Source organism: Acomys minous, assembly GCF_964271855.1.
Source record: "Acomys minous genome assembly, chromosome: 14".
Classification (NCBI taxonomy): domain Eukaryota; kingdom Metazoa; phylum Chordata; class Mammalia; order Rodentia; family Muridae; genus Acomys; species Acomys minous.
This window is the reverse complement of record NC_140496.1, coordinates 39,060,040-39,083,790: the sequence shown is the minus strand read 5'-3', so window position 1 is coordinate 39,083,790 and position 23,751 is coordinate 39,060,040. Positions and strand designations below refer to the sequence as shown.

The window sequence follows — 23,751 nt, the reverse complement described above, 5'->3', positions numbered from 1 at the left end:
CACCCTCAGGGGCTAGCCTGGAACACATGGGGGTCCCCTATGGTTTGGAAAACACTAAGGCAGCAGGAGGGCCTAGTTGTATCTGGGCCTTGGTTTCCAAACCACATAACCAGTACAGGGGGCTGGCCCTCCCAGAGCAAGAAGCCCATCCTCATGCCCTTCTCTGACCCCCACAGTGGACCCAGCAGTGGGTATCTGAGCTCCTTCCAGGCACCAAGCACAGGGCAAGGGCTCAGAGCGAGGCCTGGCTCAGTGGAGAGGTCACTGGCAACTCTCACTCACTGGTTCATGCCTTTCCTCTCCATCTCTTAAAGACCACACCACAGGGCACAAGGCACGAGCTCAGGCCAAGCCCCTTCACATTTCAGCCATCCCCAGACTGGGGGATAGTGAGTAACTACTGGGGGGTTTTGGAAGCATTGGGGGCTCCCACCCTAGAGTAGACAATGGCTTGCCTTGCTTGCTATAGCTGGGGGTTTCCTTCTTTTCCCCAGTGCTAGCGGAGCCCTGTTGCTTGCTAGGAGACCAGCAATAAAATGAGCATGGTAATTGGTGCCTTCCCTTGTAGATCAAGCAGTGTGGCCAAGGGACAGACAAATGGCATAGGTAGCCAACACAGCGTGTGATGGATATGTGCAAGAGGATGTGTGTGTGTGTGTGTGTGTGTGTGTGTGTGTGTGTGCGCGCGCGCGCGCACGCGCGCCCACGCCATGTGTTATGTCACATACATCAAATACTTCTCAGGAGTAGAGTGGGCCCTTGGCAGGTGTCAGATTAGCATGTCATAGATGTGGGAAGGCTGGCTTTGAACTCAGCATGGCCCACGCAAGAACTGGAAGGAACCAGCCTCAAGTCGCAGCAGCTGCAAACAGGAACACCTTGTCTGACATGCAGTCAACAGACAAGCTCCAGTCAGCAGCTATTCTCTCATGGTGGCAAGGCCTGTCTCCCTGCTCTCTGAGCCAGGGCGTGGGTGTCTGTACTGACTCCTGCCATTCCGTTGTCCATGTCTCTGGGTCTCTGATGCCCGGCTGTGTAGCCCTTGGCAGAGAAGCAGGGCACTTGAGGTGTGGATATGAGGACGGTCCCCATAGCTGCAAGGGAACTGGGAACTCTGAGCCGATGGAGGGCCATATGGCAAAGGACTTAATTGTTTCGATGACTTAATGGGACAGAGGGTTTATATTTAATTTATATGTGAGGCAAATTAAGCATTGGTAACAGAGCAACCTGCCCAGGATGGTGCAGCTGTTGGGGCCGTGCCAGGAGGAGGCTGGGCAGACTCTGGAGTTTCACCTCTTCATATCCAGCCTGCTACTGCCCAGTTCAGTTGCCTGTCCTGGGATCGTGCCTGGCTTCCCAAGACACTGGTCCCTGTTGCCTCTTGCCTTGTGAAGCCAATCTCCTGGCAGAATCCTGTGTCTCCTTTGCCTTTGAACACTAGAGATTCCTGGTGCCCTGGGAAGCTGTAGGCCCTGCCCAGGCTCTGGCCTCTTTTCCTGGCTGGTCATGTCTTCTTAAGTCACTGTCCTCTGTTTGCCAGAGTCGGGGGATAGCCAGAGGTGCCCACGGCCTTACCACTGGGCCTGAGGTGATGCTCCAGTGGGTAGTTAGTCAAGCCAGGCATCTGTGTGTCTGTCCATCCAGGAACTGCAGTGTGACGTCTCTGTGGAGGACGACAGCCGACAGGAGTGGACTTTCACTCTGTATGACTTTGACAACAATGGCAAAGTCACCCGTGAGGTAGGTGTGCTTCCTGCTAGGCGGCAGCCCTCAGGCACAGGGGTTGCACTCAGCCTGTTGCCCCCTTCCTCCTGCCTGATGTAAGCAGGCCTAGGTAAGGACTTATGCAGAAAGGCTGCTGGGACTGTCCTGGAGGGTATGCTGTCCCCTAGTGTGTGGGGAAGAGACAGGAGTGCAGCTGAGTACCTCACACAGCCCAGGGCTGGGGGTGTACCCCCCTGGAGAGAGGTGGGAGACAGTGGCAAAGGCCAAGGCCTTCCCAGAGAGGGACCCCAGGTTGCAACAATCTCTTCCTACTTCCTTCTTGCAATCCTTAGGCTCCAACAGCCCCCCTTGATTGCTTCAGCAAGCCCCCCCCAACCCCCACCCCCGCCCTGGAGGCCACGCTGAACAAGAGCAAGCAGTGGCTGTGGCTGGTCTCCTCTCCCCATTCAGAGCACACCTACAACTCCTCCCAAGTTTCCTCTAAACCCCCTCCGTACTTCTGTCTCTGCAAATTGAGCACCAACTGTGCACCAGGCTGAGTGCTTGGCAGGGAAGAAGCGGTCTCAGTTCTCCCCATGTGTTGTTCTGACAACCCGATGAGGCAGAAAACCCCAACGGGACACAAGTGAACCATGGGGCGCAGAGCAGCTTCTTGGAGGGACAGTCCAGTGCTAAACTGGGTTCAGCCATGCAACATGCTGGCCTGGGAGGGTGCCTGCCCGGCTGATCCCTGGTTAAGAACTGAAGGAGACTGGGCCTGTGGCCCCTTTGCAGAATAGATATAGCGGCCCTTGGTTTCCTTGTCTGTCACCTCCATCATCAAGATGGTGCCATTCTAAGAATGGATGCCATTGGCAATGCAGGGAGCCATGGGAAGGACAAGAAGAAAAGGAGTTCTGGGTGGCCTTGCCAGAGGAACTGAGACAGCCAGGAGTATGCCAGGAGCAAGCAGCCATGTGGGGGGTGGGGGGACTGGGAGGGCTGACTCTAAAACTGGTGTGTTTCCCCACCCCCACCCCCGCCCTGGCCAAGGTCTGTCCTCTGCGTGTTCTGGTCTGGCCTTTCAGAGGCTTTCGCTAAAGAGTAAATTAGTTAATCAGTGTTGATAACTTGGAGTATTTCTCAGAAGACTGGATTTCTGCCTAAGTGGCCTCATCCTGTGGAGTCATCCTAGTGGGCTGTACCTGTGCCACAGTAGACCCTCCATGCTTTTCACCCATTACACATCTGCCTTGTGACCACATCGCGTAGGGTCACCTCTGCTTCAGCTGAGGGAAGGTAGAGGACGGCCAAGTATGCCAGACTCCATGAAGAGTTGCTGGCAAGTTAACTGTGAGTGTGTCCGGTGGATACAGTGTATTTTAAACCAAGTCGCTGTCTCTCAGACAGCTGACCACAGATACCCGGGGCACAGAAGTCCTAATAAGGGGTGCTTATATCCCCCTGTCCCCGTCAGAAATCTCCGGGACTCCTCACAGAACACTGCTGGAGTCCCCGTTCTTGTTTAATAGGTAACAGGCCCCAAAACAGGTTTCTCAGAGGTCAGTTTGTCTTCAGTGACTCTTAACCTCATACTCCCAAGGCAGAGCGCCTTCAACAGTAGAGTCCTGGAGGCTGCAGTGTGGGGCTGAGGTGCCAGCCACCTGGTGAGAGCTCCTTTCCTAGTCTGTGGCCAGCTGCCTTCTTACAGGAGGAGAGCAAGTGAGCCCCAAGAGGCACAGAACAGCAGCACCTGCTCCCGCACTCACCTTCGGGACTTCCTCTCCATCACTCTCTGAGCCCAGCAGCAATGTCCATGGGGATGGCTTCAGCAGAGGAACAGGGTCAGGGTTGGAGGGGGGGAATGCGTAATCCAGTCTGATGTAAGGACACAGTCGCATTTCTATTTTTTCCCTCTTAAGAGCACAGGCATGTAGCATTGCTGGGTGCCTCTCACCCAGAAGGGTTGAGAGCTGGTTTTATAAACCTCTCCTCCTACCTGGATGAGGCTAGCTACCCAGGGAGGTCCCACACAGCCTGTTAAGGACCCCAGTGGCTCAGAGTCACAAGACACTCTGAGTTCGTGAGTTTGCGTACTTTGCTCCTTTTGAGCCTCATGTTCCCTTTTCGTGGGACCACCCACCCGTGTCCCTTCCCCCGCCCCCGCCCCCACCCCCGCCCTCACCCCCACCCCCGCCAGCCACCATTCTGCTTCTAGCTTTCTTTGAAGGATCAGGAGCCTTCCGTACTGTGGCGGTCACCAACTCTCGTGTTGCTGGTGGCAGTGCACTGTGGCTAAAGTGCATGAGGTGTCTGCTTCCTCCCAACCAGGACATCACCAGCTTGCTGCACACCATCTACGAGGTAGTTGACTCCTCTGTGAACCATTCCCCCACGTCAAGCAAGACACTGCGGGTGAAGCTCACGGTGGCCCCTGATGGGAGCCAGAGCAAGAGGGGCGGCCTTTTCAACCACACCGGTGAGAGTGACAGCATAGGAGCCCACTTTAGGAAAGACAGGAAGGACCCAAGTCGGGAGGGGAGGGTGGGAAGGGGCCCAGCTTCCATGGACAGTTAGTTGCTTGGTGTACTGAGGGGCTCCAGCAGGCCCGAGAGGGAGGGGGAGGGGAAGGGAAAGGGGAGGGGAGAGGGAGGGGAGGGAATTGCAGGTGGAAGGTCCCATGTAAACAAAGGCCTCGAGGTGAGAGACTGGTTATGGTAAGAAGCAACATGGACATGTTGTGGGGAGGGTGGCCGGCCAGGCTGTAGAGGGCAGCTTCTGGATCTGGAGGGTTGCGTGGGTCAAGCAGCTTGTTCGGTCTTTGCTGGGCACCCCTGACACAGAGCTGTAGTGAAGGGCTGTGGGTGTTTTAGAGGGCACAGTGCCAGGCAGTCCCTGGCAGAGCAGGAATAGACACTGACGAGTGTTTCTTGGGTTTCTGGGACTCAGATTTACAGAGCACGAGGCCCCGGGCTGACACCAAGCCTGCTGAGGAGCTGCGTGGCTGGGAGAAGAGGCAGCGAGCCCCTCTCAGGTACAGCATGTCCTGTGCACGGGCAGAGGCAGCACCCTCAGGCCCGTGAACAGGCTCCTTGCTTTTAGAATTGTTGGTAAGGGCTTATAAATCTTTATCTGTCCTCTTGTCACTTCTGCGTAAGGAGAGGGAAGGAGAGCTGTTTTTTTTAAAAATATTTTTATTTTAATTTTTTTAAATGTATGTGCATTGGCGTGAGGGTGTCAGATCTTAAGAGTTATAGACAGGTGTGAGCTGCCATGTGGGTGCTGGGAATTGAACTCAGGTCCTTTGGAAGAGCAGGCAGTGCTCTTAACCACTGAGCCATCTCTCCAGCCCCCGAGAAGGAAAGCTGTTTAAATAAAAAACACCTGATAATGGAATCAGGGCAGCGGGCTGGGATTTTTCTCCTCTGGTGCCAAAGAGGGCATGGGATGGGTGGAGAAGGACCAGTCCTTCATGTGGACATGGAAAAGGCTGGGGCACTGCTGCCTAGGCCGTGAGCTGGATTGCAGGCTCCAGGCTGGCTGAAGGTGGGCAGGGCTGGGTACCTTGAATAGACCATGGGGGAGGTGGGGCAGATGGCACCTGGCAAGGGGGAAATGAAGGCACAGACCAAGAGGTGTCTGTCTGGGACCCCCTTCTCCCAAGTCACAGAGGAGAATGAGCGATGAGCTGTGTGTTTGGCCTGATGTTTCCCCAGCGGACTTCATTCAGGACCTGTGCCTTCCTGCTTAACGTCCATTTTGTCACAGGTTCCAGGGTGACAGCCACCTGGAGCAGCCGGGCTGCTACCACCATTGTGTGGATGAGAACATTGAGAGGAGAAACCACTACCTAGACCTGGCGGGGATAGAGAACTACACGTCTCAGTTTGGACCCGGTAAGGGACTGCTGTGTGCGGTGTTGCTGGACGCACAGTGCTGGCCACTGTTCCCTGAGGACTGAGGCGAGATGTAGCTTTCTATCGGACAGGTCAGGGGCTCTTGTCAGAGGAGGTAGCGTCAAGAGCCGTTTTCAAAATGAAAGGAACGCTTGGACAGAAAAGCTGGGCAAAATCCAAGAAAGCGAGAGGGCTGCAAATCCAGCGAAGGCAGTACAACCGACTCAGGCCATCCCAGCCCCGGCCTCACATCAGCCACAGATCTCGTGGCTGCTTGGCCCGGGAAAGATGGCCTCTGTGGCTTGTGGCCTCTGTGGCCCGTAAACTTGTTTCCATCCTGTTCCCTCTTAATGTTGAGTTCTGGCTGGGTGTCCTCTGTGTCCCCTTTATTCAGAGTACTCCCACCCACCTTAGTTTGTCCAACTGTCATCTCCTCTCAGCAGATGAGAAAGTCCCTTCTCCTTGGGGCAAGGAAGGGCATTAGAAGGCTGGTTGCTCAGATGGAAAGGTGATGGGACCTGGTACCAGATAGTAAGCCAGAGCAGCCAGTACACACAGTGCACACAGTAGGTGCTCATGAAGTGTCTGTTGGATTGGTTCCTAGGCTCCCCTTCAGTGGCTCAGAAGTCAGAGCTGCCCCCTCGAATCTCCAACCCCACCCGCTCTCGCTCCCATGAGCCGGAAGCTACCCACATCCCACACCGGAGGCCCCAAGGTGTGGATCCAGGCTCCTTCCACCTCCTTGACACCCCATTTGCCAAGGCATCGGAGCTCCAGCAACGCCTCCGGGGTCCTCAGGATGGGAGCAAGCACTTTGTGAGGTCCCCCAAGGCCCAGGGCAAGAACACGGGTATGGGTCACATGGCCAGAGGGGCAAGAAGCAAGCCCCCACTGGTGCCCGCCACCCACACTGTTTCCCCCTCTGCCCACTTGGCCACCAGCCCGGCCCTCCTCCCTACTCTGGCACCCCTGGGCCACAAGAAGCACAAGCATCGAGCCAAGGAGAGCCAGGCAAGCTGCCGGGGCCTGCAGGCCCCACTGGCTTCAGGCAGCTCCGCCGTCATGGGGCGGGAGCAGGTAAGGGAGCTGCCTGCCATGGTGGTGTACGAGAGCCAGGCTGGGCAGGCCGTCCAGAGACACGAGCACCATCACCATCACGAACATCACCACCACTACCACCACTTCTATCAGCCCTAAACCCCACCAGGCTGCCACATGAAGGACCCACCCCCCACGCCCCAAGGCATTATTATTCTATTAATTATTGTTATTATGGCAATTATTGTTATTAATAATTATTGTTACTCCACTAATATTTAGCTAGCCTTCATGTAGAAGATATATGGAAACACAGAACTAAACTTTTATTTATACATTGTGGGGATTCTGTGAGTCACGCAGGAAGCGACTCTGGGTTTGGAAGGGTCCCTCGGGCCACCCCCAGCTACAGGGCCCTCGCAGATCTTCCCAAACCCCAGGAGCTCTCGGCCCAACTGCCCCACCCCAGCTCTTCCAGGAGAGCACTCTTGCCTGGCTCAGCTTCAGAGACCCTCAAAAGCTCCAGAGGCCAACAGCTGCTACCTCTCAGTGTTATTCTGGTTTGACTTTGCCCTTAATTGATTGTAACATGCTACAGGGGACTTCGGTGGACTGCCGCCGCGCCCTCCCTGCCCTTGTGTCCTCACGCCTCAGCCTAGACACCCCTTAGCTATGTTTCCTGGAGGTACCACCTCACCTTTCCAAAGGGAACATGGCCCTTGGCCCAAGTCACTCCTTTGCCATATGCAGTGTGGAAGTGTCCCTCTCCTCCTTTGCCCTCCACAACCCCCCACCCCCACCCCACCCCCGCTTTTGAAGGATGCACCCGTGTTTAAGGATTGTGCTTGGAGCCAGCCTTCTCATTTGGGAAACAGAGAGAAGCATCCACATAAAGACGCGTGGTTTTCCCCAAGATGGCGCCATTGTATGACAGAGGGTGTGAAACCTGAGTTTGCCATCAGCAAATACACTCTGTGGCTCTCTAGCAGCCTTTGTGTCACTAGGTAGATGCTGCCTGTCCATGTCTCTGTATCTTTCTATAAATACACTCTCAGGTATCTTTGCTGGTGTGCAGACATCACTGTGCTGCTCTACGGAAGCTCCTGCAGCCCACATGTAGCCTGTGTGTTCTCGTATAAAGGCCGCCTGCCTGTCCATCAGATGTAGGCAGCCCCCTCCCTCTCGTTCCTTTGAGTTTGAAGTCTGCAGTTTTGGAGAGAGACCTGCTTGGATGTAGAAACTTAGGAAGCTGAGAGGCTGGGGCAGCATCCTTGGCAGAATAGGGTTTTATCAAACAAGGGCCTGGGGAGACCAGAAAAGGACCACTGTCAAGTCGTTGGGGCCCCTGCTATAGCAGGTCCCACTCCCGGGGTCAGTAATCTGAGGAGGGCTGCACAAAGGATGATGATTGGCCACGCTGGAGCTAAGGCTGAGGGACCACAGAGCCTGTGTACACGAAGGGTGAGGAGCGAGAGGCACCGGGAGCCGTGGCCTGCGTTTAGGGAATGTAGCAGGCTGTGTGGACGCACTGACTCCCTCGTCTGCCTGTTGTTCATCCTCCTGTAGCGGCAACCGCTGAAGTTCTTGGGAGCGCGCGGGGGGTTACGTGGACTTTTATTCTTGAGGGCCCAGAGAGAGTCTGACCCCAGAAGCTGTCCTTCCTGCTCCTCTGGCTCCCAGGCTTAGCATGGTTGGTGAGCATGGACTTCTGAAGGTAGTGAGCGTTTAATTTTTCTGATTGCTGGTGTGCTTGGGACTGCAGTCCTCAGGACATCATCACTGTGAGAAAGCAGGAGGTGGAAGTCCAGGGGAATGCGGTCAGTGATGCTCAGAGAGGTCAAGAATCCTTTCCTCCCCCACCTTAGCACCTCCCTCCCACTGCCACCTTGAGACACACAGTAGGTGGCCGTGCTGGGTCCCAGTCTTCAGGGTCCCTAACATTGACAGATTATGAGCCCTGGGTGTGCCTCACATGAAGGGCACAAGTTTCTGTTTGGCCAAGAATCTAACTCAGAGGAGGTAACAGCAACCAAACAAAACGGGCAAGGCCTTGTGAGAGCTGGCTTTGAGATGACAGGATCCAATATGAATGAAATTTTAAAAAATAAAAATAAAAAAGTTTTCCTTGAGTCACACCATGTCAGCAGGCATTTCTGGGTCCAGGACCAGGAGGAAAGAGTTTTCTAGGAGACAAGGCCTGTCTCCCGCTTCCTGAGGGGGGAGGGGGGGAATTTGTGATTGGGCCTGGTTAAGATAGTCACTTCTGAACCAATCACGATGGGCCATCTGGTATGTGCCCACCCACCACAGCAGGCAGAGTTAGCACTGATGATGGCAGGGGCAGGGGGACCAGTATTAAAAAAAAACAAACAAGCAAGCAAACAAAAACCGAAAAAAGAAAACAAAACCCAATGGCCTCCAGGCCCAGAGTTGCCACAAGCACCTGTGCCTAGGGAGTAGGAGCCTCTGTTTTTAGAACACAGCTTCTGAGCCTGCGGAAAGAGGTCCCCTGCTGCTCCAAGGTTCCATTAACTTCTTGCTAACCCTTACAAGTCACTTATAAAACTAGTGCTGAGTTCACATGTAAAAGATCGAGATAGCCCATAGCAGCTTAGAGTCAAAGGTAAGTCACCAGAGCTCCGCCCCAGCACCCATGTCCAGCTGCCCTCCAGGACTGCAAGTGCAGTGCGGTGGTTGTGACACAGACCAGTGCCCTGGTTGCAGGGGTTCAAGGCCTGACTCCAGTGTCCTGGGGGGGGGGGGCGGCATGCACTGCAAGTGAGATGCTATGCCTTGGTCTCTCCCTTGTGAGTACTATCCAGATGTTAGCTGTCTTCGTTAACCAGAATAAATGCGTTTTATAGAATTATCTCCCATTTAAGTTTCGTTCATCTAAAACAACCTTCAAACATGGAGTTTGAAACAGTCGTGTAATAGTGACCTTGAACTCACCCACCCAGAAGTGTTCCGTACGCTCACATTTTGTACTATTTCTTTCTGATCTATTTTTAAGAAGAAAACCCTGCAGTCACGTTCAAGCCCCTCCCCTCCCTGCTTTTATTTTTACCCCAAGGGGCAATGTAGTGTTCATTCTTAGGCTCTTTTCTCTGCAGCCCAGTGCACTTGGGGACCTCCCCTTGAGTCACTGACCTCTGTCCCCCAACAGCTGATCAGCCCTTTCTTGCTCAGAGATGCTGTCAGCCTCCTGGCAGGCCTGTGGGTCACCTCTCCTCCTTCCCTGTGACACACTGCATAGAGAGTCCTTCCTTGTATGTAACTTGTCTCTCTACTCACAAGACAGAAAGTGATGGAAGGTGTCAACATAGGACTGCTGGTTTCAAGAGCGAGTGCGGAGTCCGTTTTGAAGCTATTGTCAGTGACCTCTTAAAAGTGGTTATGGCAAACAATTTGAAGTAGCGGGAAGGAGGGAGAAAAGAGAGGGAGGAAAGTAAAGGAAATAATGTCGGATTTCATGTGTAGATGTGACCCAGTTCCTGGGTACAGCTGCTGCTGCTTTCCTGGCCCCCTGAGCTGCAAGCACCCAGCTTCCCTGGGGCCTAGAGAAGTGTCAGGGGTGTTTGAACTTAAGGCATCATGGTCTTGCACCCTGGGCACACATGTGCACAGCATTAGCTGCCAGGTGGAGGGTGAGTTTTCACTTTGCTCTCACCTCCTGTGTCTGGGGAGCATCACACACCCAGCCATGCCAATTAGACGTTTTGGCAAAAGGGAATTGCCAGGACCTGTTAGGCTTTCTCTCTTTCTTGGCGTTCGTATCTCAGATTGCTGCTGGCCCTGAGGATCAGCAGCCAGAGGGGTGGGAAGAGCGGGGCTGCCTGTCAGAAGTCATAGGAATGAGCAGCCCCTGCGAGTCCTGACCTGCCTTTCATGCTAGGTTATGGGTGCCATCCAGCACCCTCAGCTCTGGGTGAGGGTCAAGGCTGCCAGCCACATGACTGGCACCAGGAGGCTGCACATGCCAAGTTCTCCAAGGCGACCTTGGCCTTTGCCCAGGCTCACACTAGCTTGACCTCGGCTTCCTACCCTTTCCACTCCAGCAGGGATACGTCTGCAGTGACACTGGAGATGGGTCAGCTGCCTGCTCTATTGGTACCAGAAGCAGGCATAGGCCACCATCCTTCCTGTCATTAAACTTTTTCCCTCTCCCAAATGTCCCCTCCATTTGGAGCCTCAAGTCTGCTCTGAGCCAGCAGAACTTTGAGGCTAGCCCCTCTTCTTAGGAGCTGATGTTCTATACTGTTTTTCCTGATCAATATATTTTCCTTTGAAGAGCTTCTAATGCCCAGCATCTGGTCCCAAGGAGGAAGTGGCAGAGGTTAGTTTGGACACCCTGCTCCCAGTTGACTTGGTGGGCTGTTAGCTCCCCCTCAGCCTTCCAAGCAGTAGGCAGAGGAATCCTGCTACACGTAGTCCCATCAGCCTGGGAGCTAAGAGCCACTCACTCAGGCCTGAGGCCCTCCTGCTGTGACTTGAGCACAGGACCACCTGTGGGTGGGTGGAAGCCGCACTGAGAATCACCTGGAGGGGGTTCCACATGCCAGTCTTTTGGTCCCACATCTTATGGTGCTGATTTTGGAGTCTGGGATGTAGCCTGGGCATTAAGAGCTCAGGATCCCAGGGGGTACCCTACATGGGCAAGGTAGTACTCTGTAGCTGTGCAACATACTCTAGATGACTTCAGAAGGCCCCCTGTGAGAAAATACTTGACTTCTAGGGCTGAAGGACTGAAGAAGCGTGTTTAATATAAAATCCCAGGCCCACCCTGGATTAGGGGGGGATGGGTGGCTTAGGGTTAGGGTACAGGGACAGCACTTTTTAACAAGCTCCCACCCCTGAAGATGGTGGTGTATATAGCCCCCACATCAATCTGAGAGCCCCAGGAGCCTGTGACCCAGGGACTATGTATATTGAGGTAGGAGGAGGACAAGAAGAGATCCTGTTCCAGCAGGGACCCCCAAGCCCTATAGAAACCAAAACAAGTGACTGTAAGTTCAGCAGAGGACCAGAGCAGAGGGCTCAACACCTCCATTTGTATAGGCCGTGTTCCTCTCCTCGCCGTACTGCCACTGGCTCTGACTAGCCTACCCACTCCACTGTCACAAAAAAACCCACAGGCATTACGGAGAACTAGATTTACGGAGACCCGATGACTCTCAGTTGGCCCATGTGACACTGACGTGGGCACAGTCTTTGCCCTTCCTCACACGAGATGAGGCCTGGCATGAATAAGATTCAGGTACATTCTTAAAAACCCCACTTCCTGATTTCTGCACTTAGCCTTGGGGCCCTGGGCCAAGGTTGGCCAGGCGGCAGGAACTCAGTGTGGCCACCACTTTTGTTTCCAATGTTATGGTTGCCAGGTCCCTCCCTGTGAGGGACTACTTTGGGAGTCACATTTGGGCAGACCCCCACCGCAGGAAGAAAGGTAGGTGAAGAAGCCATTTGGGTCTTAGTTCTCAGAGCAACAGAGGAAGTCAAAGACCTTAAAGGCTGACAGCACTGACAAGATTATCCCTCGCCTTCATTGGAGTTGTGACGCCTTATGCTACTAACGTTACTTTTCTCTGGATATTAACGAAAGCAAAATTCTGGGTGCATTCATCAAAGTTGACCCCAAAACTGTTCATCCTTTTTCCAGCCAGGCTGCTCTTCCTGCAAGTCTAGCAGAGGGCAGCAAGCAGTGTGTGCCTCAGAACTTAGTCCTGAGTGTCAAATCTGCTCTACAGTCCCTGAAGACAGGGCTCCTCCCGATGTGGGGTTCTTTGGGGCCCACGGTGCTGTAGGTGGTTAGTAAACAGGACAGTTGAGTATGGTGGGGAGGGAGACAGGGCACCTGCTGCAGGACGGCCACCTCACAGTGACTCATGGCATCCTCCTTGACTGGGGTCTTAGGAATAAAAGGCCATAGCAACAGCATTGCTTTCGTTTTATTTTGGTTGTCAACGTGCTTAGGATGGAACTCAGTGGCAGAGCTCTTGCTTAGCCTGCGCAAGGCCCTGGGTTTATCTAGAACAATAACACCAAAGCCAGTAGAACAAAACAACAGAAGCAATAATTTGGCTTATGTAAAAGGAAACAAGCCACCGTGCATTGTCTTCATTTTTTTTCTGTTTGGTCAGTTAGTTGCCGCCACCACCCCACTGTTAGGAACCAGGGAAAATTTAGTTCTTTGTGTTTTTGAACAATTGGTTGTGATTGTGCAAGAAAGCTCTTTCTGTCATAGCGACAGGAGAGCAGAGACTCTGGTAGGCAGACTCATCTGGTCTGACACTTGTCCCCAGAAGGCAACCCTAGACCAGGTTAAAACCTCTTTCCTACCTGAGGCACCTGCTGCCTACACAAAGTCACACATCTGTTCCAGGTAGCCAGTATTTGGAACCTTGGTTGAGACTTAGAGAGGCCAGCAAGGCCCAGTGGTGTTGACGGGGTCTAGCCTCTGCCATGTTGGTGATGGCCAGGCCAGTTCAGTGGTAAGCCCTGGACCACATGTCCATGTGGTACGTAGCAGAGAGCAGATAGAACAGGGATAATCCCAAGTTTTCCAGAGCTCTGGGCCTCCCTCCCTCTCCCACTCCGCCTGCTCACTTCCTGTGCTAACCCCAAATGGCTGGGACAGACCTAGAAAGGTCCAGCAGATCATGTTTGACTCATCTCACGGTTTCAAAGGCTTTGAATGAATGTCCAAAAATCTAAAGGTTTTGCCTAAAAATCAAGGCTTTTTTTTTTTTTCATAAGAATCAGAAAATTACCGGGTGTGGTGGTGTATGCCTTTAATCCCAGCACTCAGGTGGCAGAAGCAGATGGATCACTGAGTTCAAGGCCAGTCTGGTCTACAAATTGAGTCCAGGACATCCAAGGCTACACAGAGAAACCCTGCCTCGAAAAAACAAAAAACAAAAAAATCAGAAAAGCAAGATCACATTCCTTCGTGTAGCATCTATAGGAGCGGAGTAGCCCTTTAAGGAGGGAGCAAGCCTCCCAGGAACCCATCACCTACCCAGCTTCAAGCCTTTTCAGCCTGGCTGCCCTAGAGCTCAAGGCATGTGCTCCCTCATACTGACCCTCTGGAGGCCTGCTGAGCTGGACCCAGGTGCATGAGGTGTCTCAGGCACAGGAGGACATTCATAGGGACGTCTCGGGGAGCCCCCACTGACCCATACAACATAGCCTATTACTCAGGCTGGCAAAGCTAGCCCAAACCTTGGTTGTTTTGTCAAGTAGCCTGACAAAGCCCACTCAGGTTTGAGGTCCTGTGTCTTTGGAGATTTCAAACAAGACAGGAGATAGCAAAGGGGTGCCTTCCACATCAAGCTCCCTGGACAAACATCACCCAGTTCTCAAGGAAGGGAGCAGAAAGGCTGCTGGTGGGCGTGGAGATCTCAGTGTGGACAAGGGACCTCAATGCCATCTGTCCACTTGCTGCCTCTGCCTTCAGGAGGATTGGCCCGGTTGGTGTGGTTAGTCGGATGCTACTTACTTGCTGTGTGTCACTGAACAAGTGACCCGACTCATCTGTACCTTGATTTTCTGCCTTACAAGGGGCTCGCTACAGTCTCCACCTTACTGGGCTTAGATTAAAAGGACCCATGGGTGGAAAGCTTTAGCAGAACACTGCATGCAGCAGGCTTGTGGTGAACGGCAGCTTCTGTTAGGAGAAGGCCATGGGAAAGTGGATCCAACCTTGGCCTCACCTCAACTGCAGAGGCCACATCCTTGAGGGTTACCCTACCTAGCCCGTCGCTTTTCTGACCACATTCCATGGGGTCATTCTTTTAGTGGGGACTTGGGAAAGCCACCATACAGCACAATGAGTCTGCCCCATCTCCAGTCCAAAAAGTGACGGCTCTGAGCCTACAGAGGTGGATGGTCTTGGAGACTGGCAGCCTGTGGGCTCCTTCTGCAAAGAAACAGCATCCTTCACAAGCTTAAGGATACATGGTCAACAGGCGTTAACCAAGACGAACCAGGACCGGCCATTCTTCATGGGCCACTATCACTCTCGCTCTTTCTGGAAGAGGAAAGTTCTGGAGATACTGCAGGCTTACCAAGGGCCTGGAAGCTCGTGAATCCTGTGGTTCCTTCTTTCTCAGTACTGGTCATGGCTGTAGCTAGTCCGTGTTCATTCATTTTTGCAGTTACTCTAAGTTGCCTTGAACAGTCAATTTGTGGGTACTTCTCCACAGCTCCTGGGGAGCATAGAGGGTGAGGTTCCTGCCAGCCTGTCATGGCATTGCTGTCAGCCAGCCAAGTGCACATTGCTCTATACAGTCACTGTTCAAAGACGCTTGTTTCATGGATATAGATACATTAAGCACCACTCCAGCTTGCCATATCCTGTGAGACAACCCCAGCTCCCCTGTGTTTAGGAACCAGGCAGTTCTTCCGCTGTAGGCCCAGGGACCATTTTAGACAGTTTAAAAACAAAAACAAAAACAAAAACAAAAAAACGAAAAACGAAAAACAAAACAAAACAAAAAAACAGCACAGAGAAAAACCCAGAAAGAACTTGGGACAAGAACGTTTTATAAGATTTATAAGATAAAGCTGTTTATAAGATAAGAGCCGCAACCAGAGACGAGGGAGAACATTGCCCTGTTTAGCTCCAGCTGCGCCTGAGCAGCCAGAAGACTCCATCTCACTACTGTCTCACGTTCACAAATGACCAGGAAAAATGCTGTAGACTTTGGAGTTACACATGAAGTTATACAGGTCGTTGACAGCGCAGTACAGCACCTGTGGAGGATGGAACCCTCTGTTCATACCTGTTTACGCCAATTATGTGGTTTCCACCCAGTCTCTCTCTGCTCACCAGAGATCAAGGGCCCAGCTCAGTACTCGTGAGAGGCCTGCAGAGTGACTGAAGGGTTCACACTTCTAGGCTCTTGCACAGCCTCCAGCCAGGTGCAGCATGTGGCCCAAGGTCAGCCTGAGAAATGTCTTTGGTGATTGGCTTAGAAGCCACATATGGACAGTGGCATTGCTGTCACAGAATCCTGCTACCCAGAGCCTGCAGCATGCCTGATCTCTTTGCAGGCAGTTGGCACAGGTTGAAAGCTGAGACTGCAGTGTGGATGTTTTTGGGGGTGCGGAAGTGAGGAACGGTGGCATTGATTGTTAGCTTGAGGGGTCTTAGCAGGGGTCCATGTTGCAGGGGCCCTGGGGTTAGTGGAGAGAAGCTGGCTGTCCTAGCTGAGGTCCCTTGATTCCCACATCCGCTGCCTCTGACCTCAGAGTGCAGCATCTGATTGTGATGTGGTTGGTCCTGAGAGTCCTGGCCCAACTGTTTCTTCCTCCTCTCCTTTGCTGCGCTCTGGCCTGCGCATGTCCCAGCTGTCTTACCCCAGGTTAACTCATCAGGCTGTGCTTACCAAGCTACCAAGCTTGAGCTTTTGAGCTCGATTTGGGCAGAACAAAGAATGTCCCAAATTTGAACCTCCTGCTCAGCCTCAGCTGGCCGTTCCCTGGACCACATCCACACCACATTACTCTCCAGTCTTCCGTCCATATACTCTTCCAGTATATAGTGACCCACAACTGTGTCCGGAAGAGTGCTCATGTCAACCAAAATTGCTCATATCAGCCAAAGCAGACCCCATCTTGGTGGGATTTTATAGAGCTCACCAGGATAGTGGGGGTGAGGAGAGCTGTCACACAGTTGCACTGCTACATGCCAGGATGCCTTCTTTGGGGACATGCAAGTCTAACATAGCACACAGCAGACCGAGGTCAGGAGAGAGACTCCTTGGAAGCGCGTGTAGGTGAAGACTGCAGGATTAATGAGGTATTAGCCAAGTAAAAAGACCCTAGGTAAAAGAAAGGGTGAGACATTGGGTCAATGGCTGGAAGTCACTGTGGATAAGTGACTGTGGACAGTGCTGGCAAGGGAGCCAGCTGGGTTTGGTAGGGTTTGGAAAGGGCCATGGTGGATGGTGTCCTCTTTAATCTAAGAGACATAAAACAAAAAAAAATGAGAAGGTCAGCAGGGTGAGACAGCATATGCCACTGCCCAGTGCATGGCGAAAGATTGGAAACTGTCCTGGACAGGCAAGTCTGCTGTAAGGCACACAGTGACTCAACACCATCTATTGTGGTGTCTGCAACATGCTCCCCACTGAAGGCACTCAGGGTACACTAGTCTGTCTCCACCCTGGACCAACACTGCTGCTCCGGATGCTAAACCGCAGGAAGGATCCCAAAGATGTGGGTGAGTCTAAGCAAAGACAGAGGCAGAAGGGGTAGAGATAGAAGGGAGAGTGAGGAAGGTTAAGTAAAATTAGGGGTGTATGGAAAAGCTAATGAAAACCCTTGTAAGGTCATTATAAACAAATCTTTTGAAAAAGGAGTTTGAACAGAGGTACTCCATATGAGGGGCTTATGCCATTCCCAGGAACCATACTTTATTCAATGAAAATCCCAGGACCAGATTTGGGGCTGCCTTTTTATACATTGCTAGTTAGGGAGGCCACAGAGGTGCCCAAAATACAGCCATTGCCATGGCTTTTTGGTTGCCCTCATAGGTGGATACTAGGCCCTACTGCGGAAGACACAAAATGCTTTAATCTTGAGACGTAGAGAAGTCAGACTAGAGCTGACCTCCTGGAAACTTCCTCCCTGCTGACAAGCTTTCATAGCGCCAAGGGTGCTATTCAGATTACTGAGGGAGAAAAGCCATCAGTATTACCCAGCAGTTTACCCCAAATACTTCAATACTGACCTTCCAGGAAGATGTACCCATTGGTACCCTAATGGCAGGAGGTTATAGGGGTAACCAACCATTTTCTGATTGCATATGTGGCCCTCTCCACTGTAGGGAATTCTTGCCTGGTACTATAAATCCACTCAAAAGCCCATGACTGAGGATGTCAAAGGCCCTGGGCATGGGGCTGGGTGGAGGGGGAGGAGGTCAGGGGAGGATAACCTTTTATAGTTGTCTCGGTGAATGGACATACTGTTAAAGTACCTTGTTTTTTTTCCTCAAGACAGAGTTTCTCTCTGTAGCCTTGGCTGTCCTGGAGTCACTTTGTAGACCAGGCTGGCCTTGAACTCACAGCAATACACTAGCCTCTGCCTCCCGAGTGCTGGGATTAAAGGTGTGTGCCACCATGCCCGGCTCAAAGTATCTTATAAATAGTCATGTTTATACCCAAAGACTCATGCTGCTCTCCACCGTGGGTGGAGAAGCTGCTTTTTGCAGTGGTCAGTGGTTAACGCTGACCCATAATTGGTCAAAATGCTGAAAATAAATGATGTTGAGTGCTCATCCCTAAATGAGACATCTATATGAAGTGCCTGTCCCCAAGGCTCAAGAAATATTTCAGAAGAGGAGACAGAGGAAAAAAAAAAAAAAACCAAACCAAACCAAAACAAACCAAAAAACCACGAAGAGCCAGAGGATGAGGACAAGCGCTGTGAGACGCTGTCTTCTGGACATGATAAGACCAGTGAATTCTAAACAGGAAGGAGGCTGTGGCTACCTGTGTGAGACTGAGGCCACGGGTGGAGCAGGCTACAGGAAACCTCATCCCTGTCTAAGGAGTTAGTGGCAGCTAATGAATGTTCCCTCGAACTCACAGGGGGAGTGGGGGGGGGTATGTTTTCCTCAAGGACCTAGCCACTGGTAAGTTGCCCATGGTGTGGCGACTGTCCATATCCACCCAGCCATCCCAAACCATCCAGTGGGTTATTGGGAAGAGTTCCGGAGAGAGTGGAATAGGATAAAAGAATTGAGTTGAATTTGATCATTTGTCAAAGAACAAAATCTTTTTAAAAGAAGGGGTGGGACATGCAAGGACGGACATCTGGGACCCCGCATATCCTCCTTGGTAATTGCTGAGCTGATGGTAGGAGGCAAAGGTGGGGGGAGGGGGTACAATATTGACTTTAACGTGGTGGATTTTAAAAGGCCCTATGTTCCCACTTTGTGCTTTGCTCCTCACGAGCAGCCCAGGACCTTTGAAGTCTGCCTGGCCCAGTGGGGAGCAGCTCATGGGGGGGGCGGGGAGGCAGAGGGGGGGAGGGAGAGATCTGCAGTGCAGGAGGGGGAGGGCTTCTGTAGAGAGGCAATGTGGGAGGGGCGGGGTCCAGCTTTTGTGGAAAGGAGATGCTGAGTAGGGCCAAGGGGCAGACTTCCGTAAAGAGATGTGGGGAGGAGCTGGGGGCGGGGTTCTGTGCAGAGTGGATGCCGGAGGGCTGGAGTGGGGGGGGGGGCAGGGGAGAGGTGGGAACAGGGGGAGGTGTGGACAGGCTTCTATGAGGAGGCTATGCTCATGGGGGTGGGAAAGGGGCCAGGGGCGGCGGAAACTATTAGGCACGCTCCAGCAAAAAGGCCGCAAATCCAATGATAATGTACATCTGTTTCAGGACTTTATAAGCTTTGAACATTTTTTATGGGCAGATAAGTGGGTCGTTTTCTTACCATAACTTAGAACTTCAAAGTGGAATGTGTGGATGATGCAAATTGCTGAAATATGAGATTTTTCCTACAAAGAAGCTTCCAAAAAAGACAGGGGGAAAGGGTGGGAGGGACCGAAGGCTAATTGATGCCACAGCCTTTTATGTACATTGCAAAAACGGGACAGAAATTGATTTCTATGAAAACTTGATGGGAGATGTGTGAGGGAGGGGGTGGTCCAAAGTGGCTATCCAGGCAGAGATCAGCCCTGCCTCCATAGCCTCGGCTTCCAAGGTGTCCTCGCTGCAGTGGGGACGCTTCTAGGTCAGCCAAGGATGTGTCAACGCAAGGCCTGGCACACCCAAGGGGCTCGCAGGCAGGAAGGATTTGGGGAAGGCTTGGGAGAGGCACTTTGTGGGAGTAGCATAATCCTGCACCGCACCTCTCCATTCGCAGCTGCCTGTGTTCTTTTTGTCTGTCCCAACTTGGCTGTCTGACCCTAACCCCCGCTCTGGCAATTACCTGGGGAGCTCCTAAGAGGGGACCTAGAAAACACCTCACATGTGCTCCGTGAGTGATTGGATGAATGAATGAATGAATGAATGAATGAATGAGATGAGATGAGAATCTGGAGCTTCTTGGCAATGAGGGTCAACCAGCAGCCTTTTCATGGTTTTCGGTACCACCACGGACGACTCGGAAAAAAGATGACACCACTGGGTTCCCCCACCCTTATGGTTGCCCCTGACACCCTTTCTGTTGGTGAGTATGCAGTCTAAGCCAGCCTGGGCAAAGCGATTAGTTTTGCCAACGACTGATTTGGGGAAGGTCGTGTGGCCAGACTGTGGCCTATGAGAGATACAGATGTAGCGTACTAGGTGCTTTTGTCAAATGTTAGGGCTGCGACCATCTGGCCAGCTGCCTGAGAATAGTAGGGTATGGAGCCTAAAGGCCGCCACTGAATTACCACTCCTGCAGCAGCTGGCAGCCACCCAGTCATGTGGCTTTTCTCTGGAGAGGATTTCAAGACAATAATTTGGGGACTTTTTTTTTTTCTTTAAGGCGAGACACCAGGAAAGGAGTGAGGAAGCAAAACAGAAGGCAGGGAGCCGCTGAGGGTCACCCCATCATAATGTTCTCCAACAGAGTATGGGGATCTCCTGGGAGATCCCCTCCCTGACCCCCCCCCTCTCTGACAGAGTCAAGGAGCTGGGTGATTATCCACTCATTCCTGTCAGTCACTTGTTGAGGGCAGCTTAGCTCAACTGGTGCAGGAAACGCTGTGGTGATACAGAGAGGCTTAAACAGAACGGCAGGCAGACGTAGGCAGAGGAAATGGTACTAACACTCAGCTGACCCCCCCCCCCCACGCTGGCAGAGCCTATGACTCAGGATTGCGCCTCCTAATCCTTGCTTTCTAGAAGGCTGGGGATGGGGGCCGGAGGCGGTGGCTCAGGGGACCAGATGAGGTTGATAAGGGAATGTCTTTGTTTCCTGGGATGCCCATCCAGGTCTAGGGGAGGTGTCGCAAGGAGCCTGAGAAGGTCGAAGTGTGTTGGAAGGTCGAAGTAGGCTGGAGCTGATGGGATGGTCTGGGAGAGCCTTGTCCCCCACGCTCAGACATCCTGTCAGCATCAAGGGATTTCTAAGGTGCCTGGACCTCAATTTTGTGACATAATGCTTCCACAAAGAGTCCCCCCGCCCCCCCCCTTCTTTCTCCTGTAGCTACCCAACTCTTGCCCGCTCCCCAAGCTCTGAATCCACCACCAAAGAAGACACCAAATCCTCCATCTCCCTCTCTCTGTTTCTGCTGGGCACCCCTGACTGTTACCCTGTGGTGGCCGCCTTTCTCCTCCTCTCCTCTTTGGTGTTCTCTCCTAGAGGCTCTGGGATATACCTTTTACTGTCTCTGCTTAAGAATTATTCTCGGGGCTGGAGAGGGGGCTCAGCGGACAAGAACCCTGGCAGTTCTTGCAGAGGACCTGGGTTCAATTTCCAGCACCCACATGGCAGCTCAAAACTGTAACTCTAGATCCAATGGCCCTGACACCCACAGGTCAATACACATACAATGAAATAGAAGCTCATGCTCTGAGGTGTGTGCTTGCATTTGCTCCCACGCCCTGGCCTCCTTTCTCAGGCCTTCCTCCATCGTTCCCTTTTATGGTCATCTTACCCTCTCACTTTTTAAAAAATGGCTTTTTGAGAGATGGTATCTCTGTGTAGCCTTGGCTGTCCTGGACTCGCTTTGTACACCAGGCTAGCCTTGAACTCATAGCAATGGCCTGCCTCTGCCTCCCTGAGGGCTGGGATTAAAGGTGTGTGCCCGCCACCACTCAGCAGGCTCCCATGTCTTTAGTTGAAGGGAGTCACATGGCCCAGCCTACAGTGGTGGAAGTGAGGGGTGACTGCCCAAAGCACAGTGCCTTCTGCCTCTGCCTCACGTGCAGGCACACTCTAGGTGATGCCCTGCCTGCTGCAGGCCCTGCACGGCCCCCTCATTTGCTTTGTAGTCCCTGCTGGATTGTTTTCTTCTTTTGCAAATCTTAGTGTCTTTTCATCATACAACCCCAGCAAATAAGCCGTTGGCCAGTGTGGGCAGGCCCATCCTCCCACGTTCTCACACTGCCGTTGGCAAGGAGGTGGGTGTCCACAGTATGCAGTGATGCAGAAGGCCACGAGCTCAGTGTTTCCTCCCTGCCTTCTAACACATGCTGACTCGGGGCACTAGATTGACCTGGAACCAGGCATGGATGCTGCTGGCTGAAGACAAGTGGGGAGTGGGTATAGAGATGGCGGAGCAGACAGCATGCTTTAAACAGTCTGCAAGCGTCCCATGCTAACAGCTGGCTGCATCAGATACGGGGGTTAGGAATTGAGGGACACAACTTCCAGATAAACTAGAAGAGGCAGTTAAGCTAATGAAGGACCACTTTGCTGATCTGCAAACTGTAATTAATAACCACTCGTTGTCTATTTAGAAGTTCAGCATGACTCAGTCTCAGGGGACAGCGTCCTACACAGTGACACTCTAAGCATTGTCCAACAGCTGCCCAGATGTTGCTCAAATCCCTTGATGCTACAAGGAAGGTAGATAGCACTTGTTGCTCTGCACATTTTTTGTTTGTTTGTTTGTTTGTTTTTGAGAAATCATTTAGGAGATGATGCTTGCTGTCTGAGCCTTCATCTTTCCTTAAATTGCACAGTGGCAAATACAGCCCTTCCAGGTTTTAACCAGCAACCCAACTCAGCTTTTTCATGGTAGTTGTGGTGGCCTTGCTTGTCCTATGGTAAATTTTGGAACCACATCTGTGTGTGGACAAACATCAGTGGGACTTGGAGCTGGCCTTGTCTGGGTCCTGGGATACACAGTGACTTGGGTGGCTTTCCTGGGACCACATAAGCTGGAGGGGGAAGGTCCAGGCTTGCCTCCTTGGGCACTTAAACTGGATGAAAGCAAGGCTCAGCTGAGCTTTGCGGCTGGGAGGCTTCTTGCTTGTGGAAACATCGGAAGTCTGAACAAAGCACGGCAAGGCCCAGCTCTCCAGGGAGCGAGGAGGAACAGCCATTGCGGAGCCAAAGGCAGAAGGTGGAGTCTGAGTGCTAAGTGCCCTCACCTACCTGAGATTCTCTTGTCCCGTTGCCAGCTGCACTCTGTGAGGCTCTTACTGTCCCCATTATACAGACAAGAACACTGAGGCTGGTTTGATGAGTGAGAACCGAGCATCTGTGACAGCAAGAACAGAGGGGCTCTTAACAGAAGTCAGCAGAGAAAACGCGGTCCCGAGGCATCTCAGCCAGGATCCACCTGGTCCTCTCTTTCCCTGCCCTGTTCCTTAAAGATTGGGTCCAAGGCCAGGTGTGGTGGCTCAGTCTTGTCGTTCCAGCCCTCGCCGGAAGGCTGAGACAAAAGGAACAAGAGTAAGAGGCGAGCCTGGGCCACAGAACTGGAGCCCGCTTTACCCCAACCCCTCAACACAAACACAGGCACACAATAGCTGCAAAGGCCCCGCCTCTGCAAGCTGTGAACTGTAAGCAGAACTTCTCCCTTCCCACAAGCTGCTTTTCCTCAGTGTTTTGTCACAGCAATCGAGACGCACGCTAGGCCAGTGAGTGTCCGTCTGGTCACGGGCCCAGTTGACTCTAGGTCCTGCTAAGCTGACAGCCAAGATTTACCACCGTTTACCCATTGTAGTTGGTTTGAATGTCAAGCCACAAATTAGAATCACCTGATACCTGAAGACCTGTCCGGCTTGCTTTAATGCTGAGGGATGATGCCCCTTCCCCATGTTGTGCATGTGTGGGGGCCCTTCTGGTAGCAGTCCAGACAAAAGGCAAGGCAGAAGGAGAGCACTGTGCTGCCCTTGCTAGCTGGGCCTCCCTCTCTTGCCCTGGGGCTGACTTGCCCCTTTGCTGCTGCTGCCACCACCCGTGGCACCATCAGAGCCACCGGTTCCAGGCTTCCCTCATGGACTACGGGCGAGCGGCTCTCCAGGAAATGCCCAGGTTTTGGACAGCATGAGACTGCTGAGGCACACAGTCTTGTGTCCCGAGCAACTAACTGATTGTTGGCCTCCCCAGTGAGAGACAGCCACTGTGGGACTCAAACCTCCCTGCTAGTGGCTGGCACCTTCCAACAGGCGACCTGGGTATAAAGAAGTCCGAAGGCAGCGCTGCCTGCTTTTACATTTTAAGAGT

The 23,751-nt window shown here is 52.6% G+C and overlaps 1 protein-coding gene across 2 annotated transcripts in view; it reads left to right on the top strand.

Annotated features, from left to right (window-relative positions):
* Positions 1-7,704, top strand: part of NKD1 (NKD inhibitor of WNT signaling pathway 1) — a 70,018-nt gene extending 62,314 nt beyond the window's left edge. For both annotated transcript variants that reach the window (XM_084757134.1, XM_084757135.1), the window contains 5 exons: positions 1,648-1,743; positions 4,039-4,186; positions 4,657-4,741; positions 5,476-5,603; positions 6,208-7,704. In XM_084757134.1, the coding sequence (XP_084613260.1) occupies positions 1,648-1,743; positions 4,039-4,186; positions 4,657-4,741; positions 5,476-5,603; positions 6,208-6,800 (1,050 nt within the window). In that variant the 3' untranslated portion in view covers positions 6,801-7,704. The remainder of the gene's footprint in view (positions 1-1,647; positions 1,744-4,038; positions 4,187-4,656; positions 4,742-5,475; positions 5,604-6,207) is intronic.
* The last annotated feature ends 16,047 nt before the right edge of the window (positions 7,705-23,751 follow it).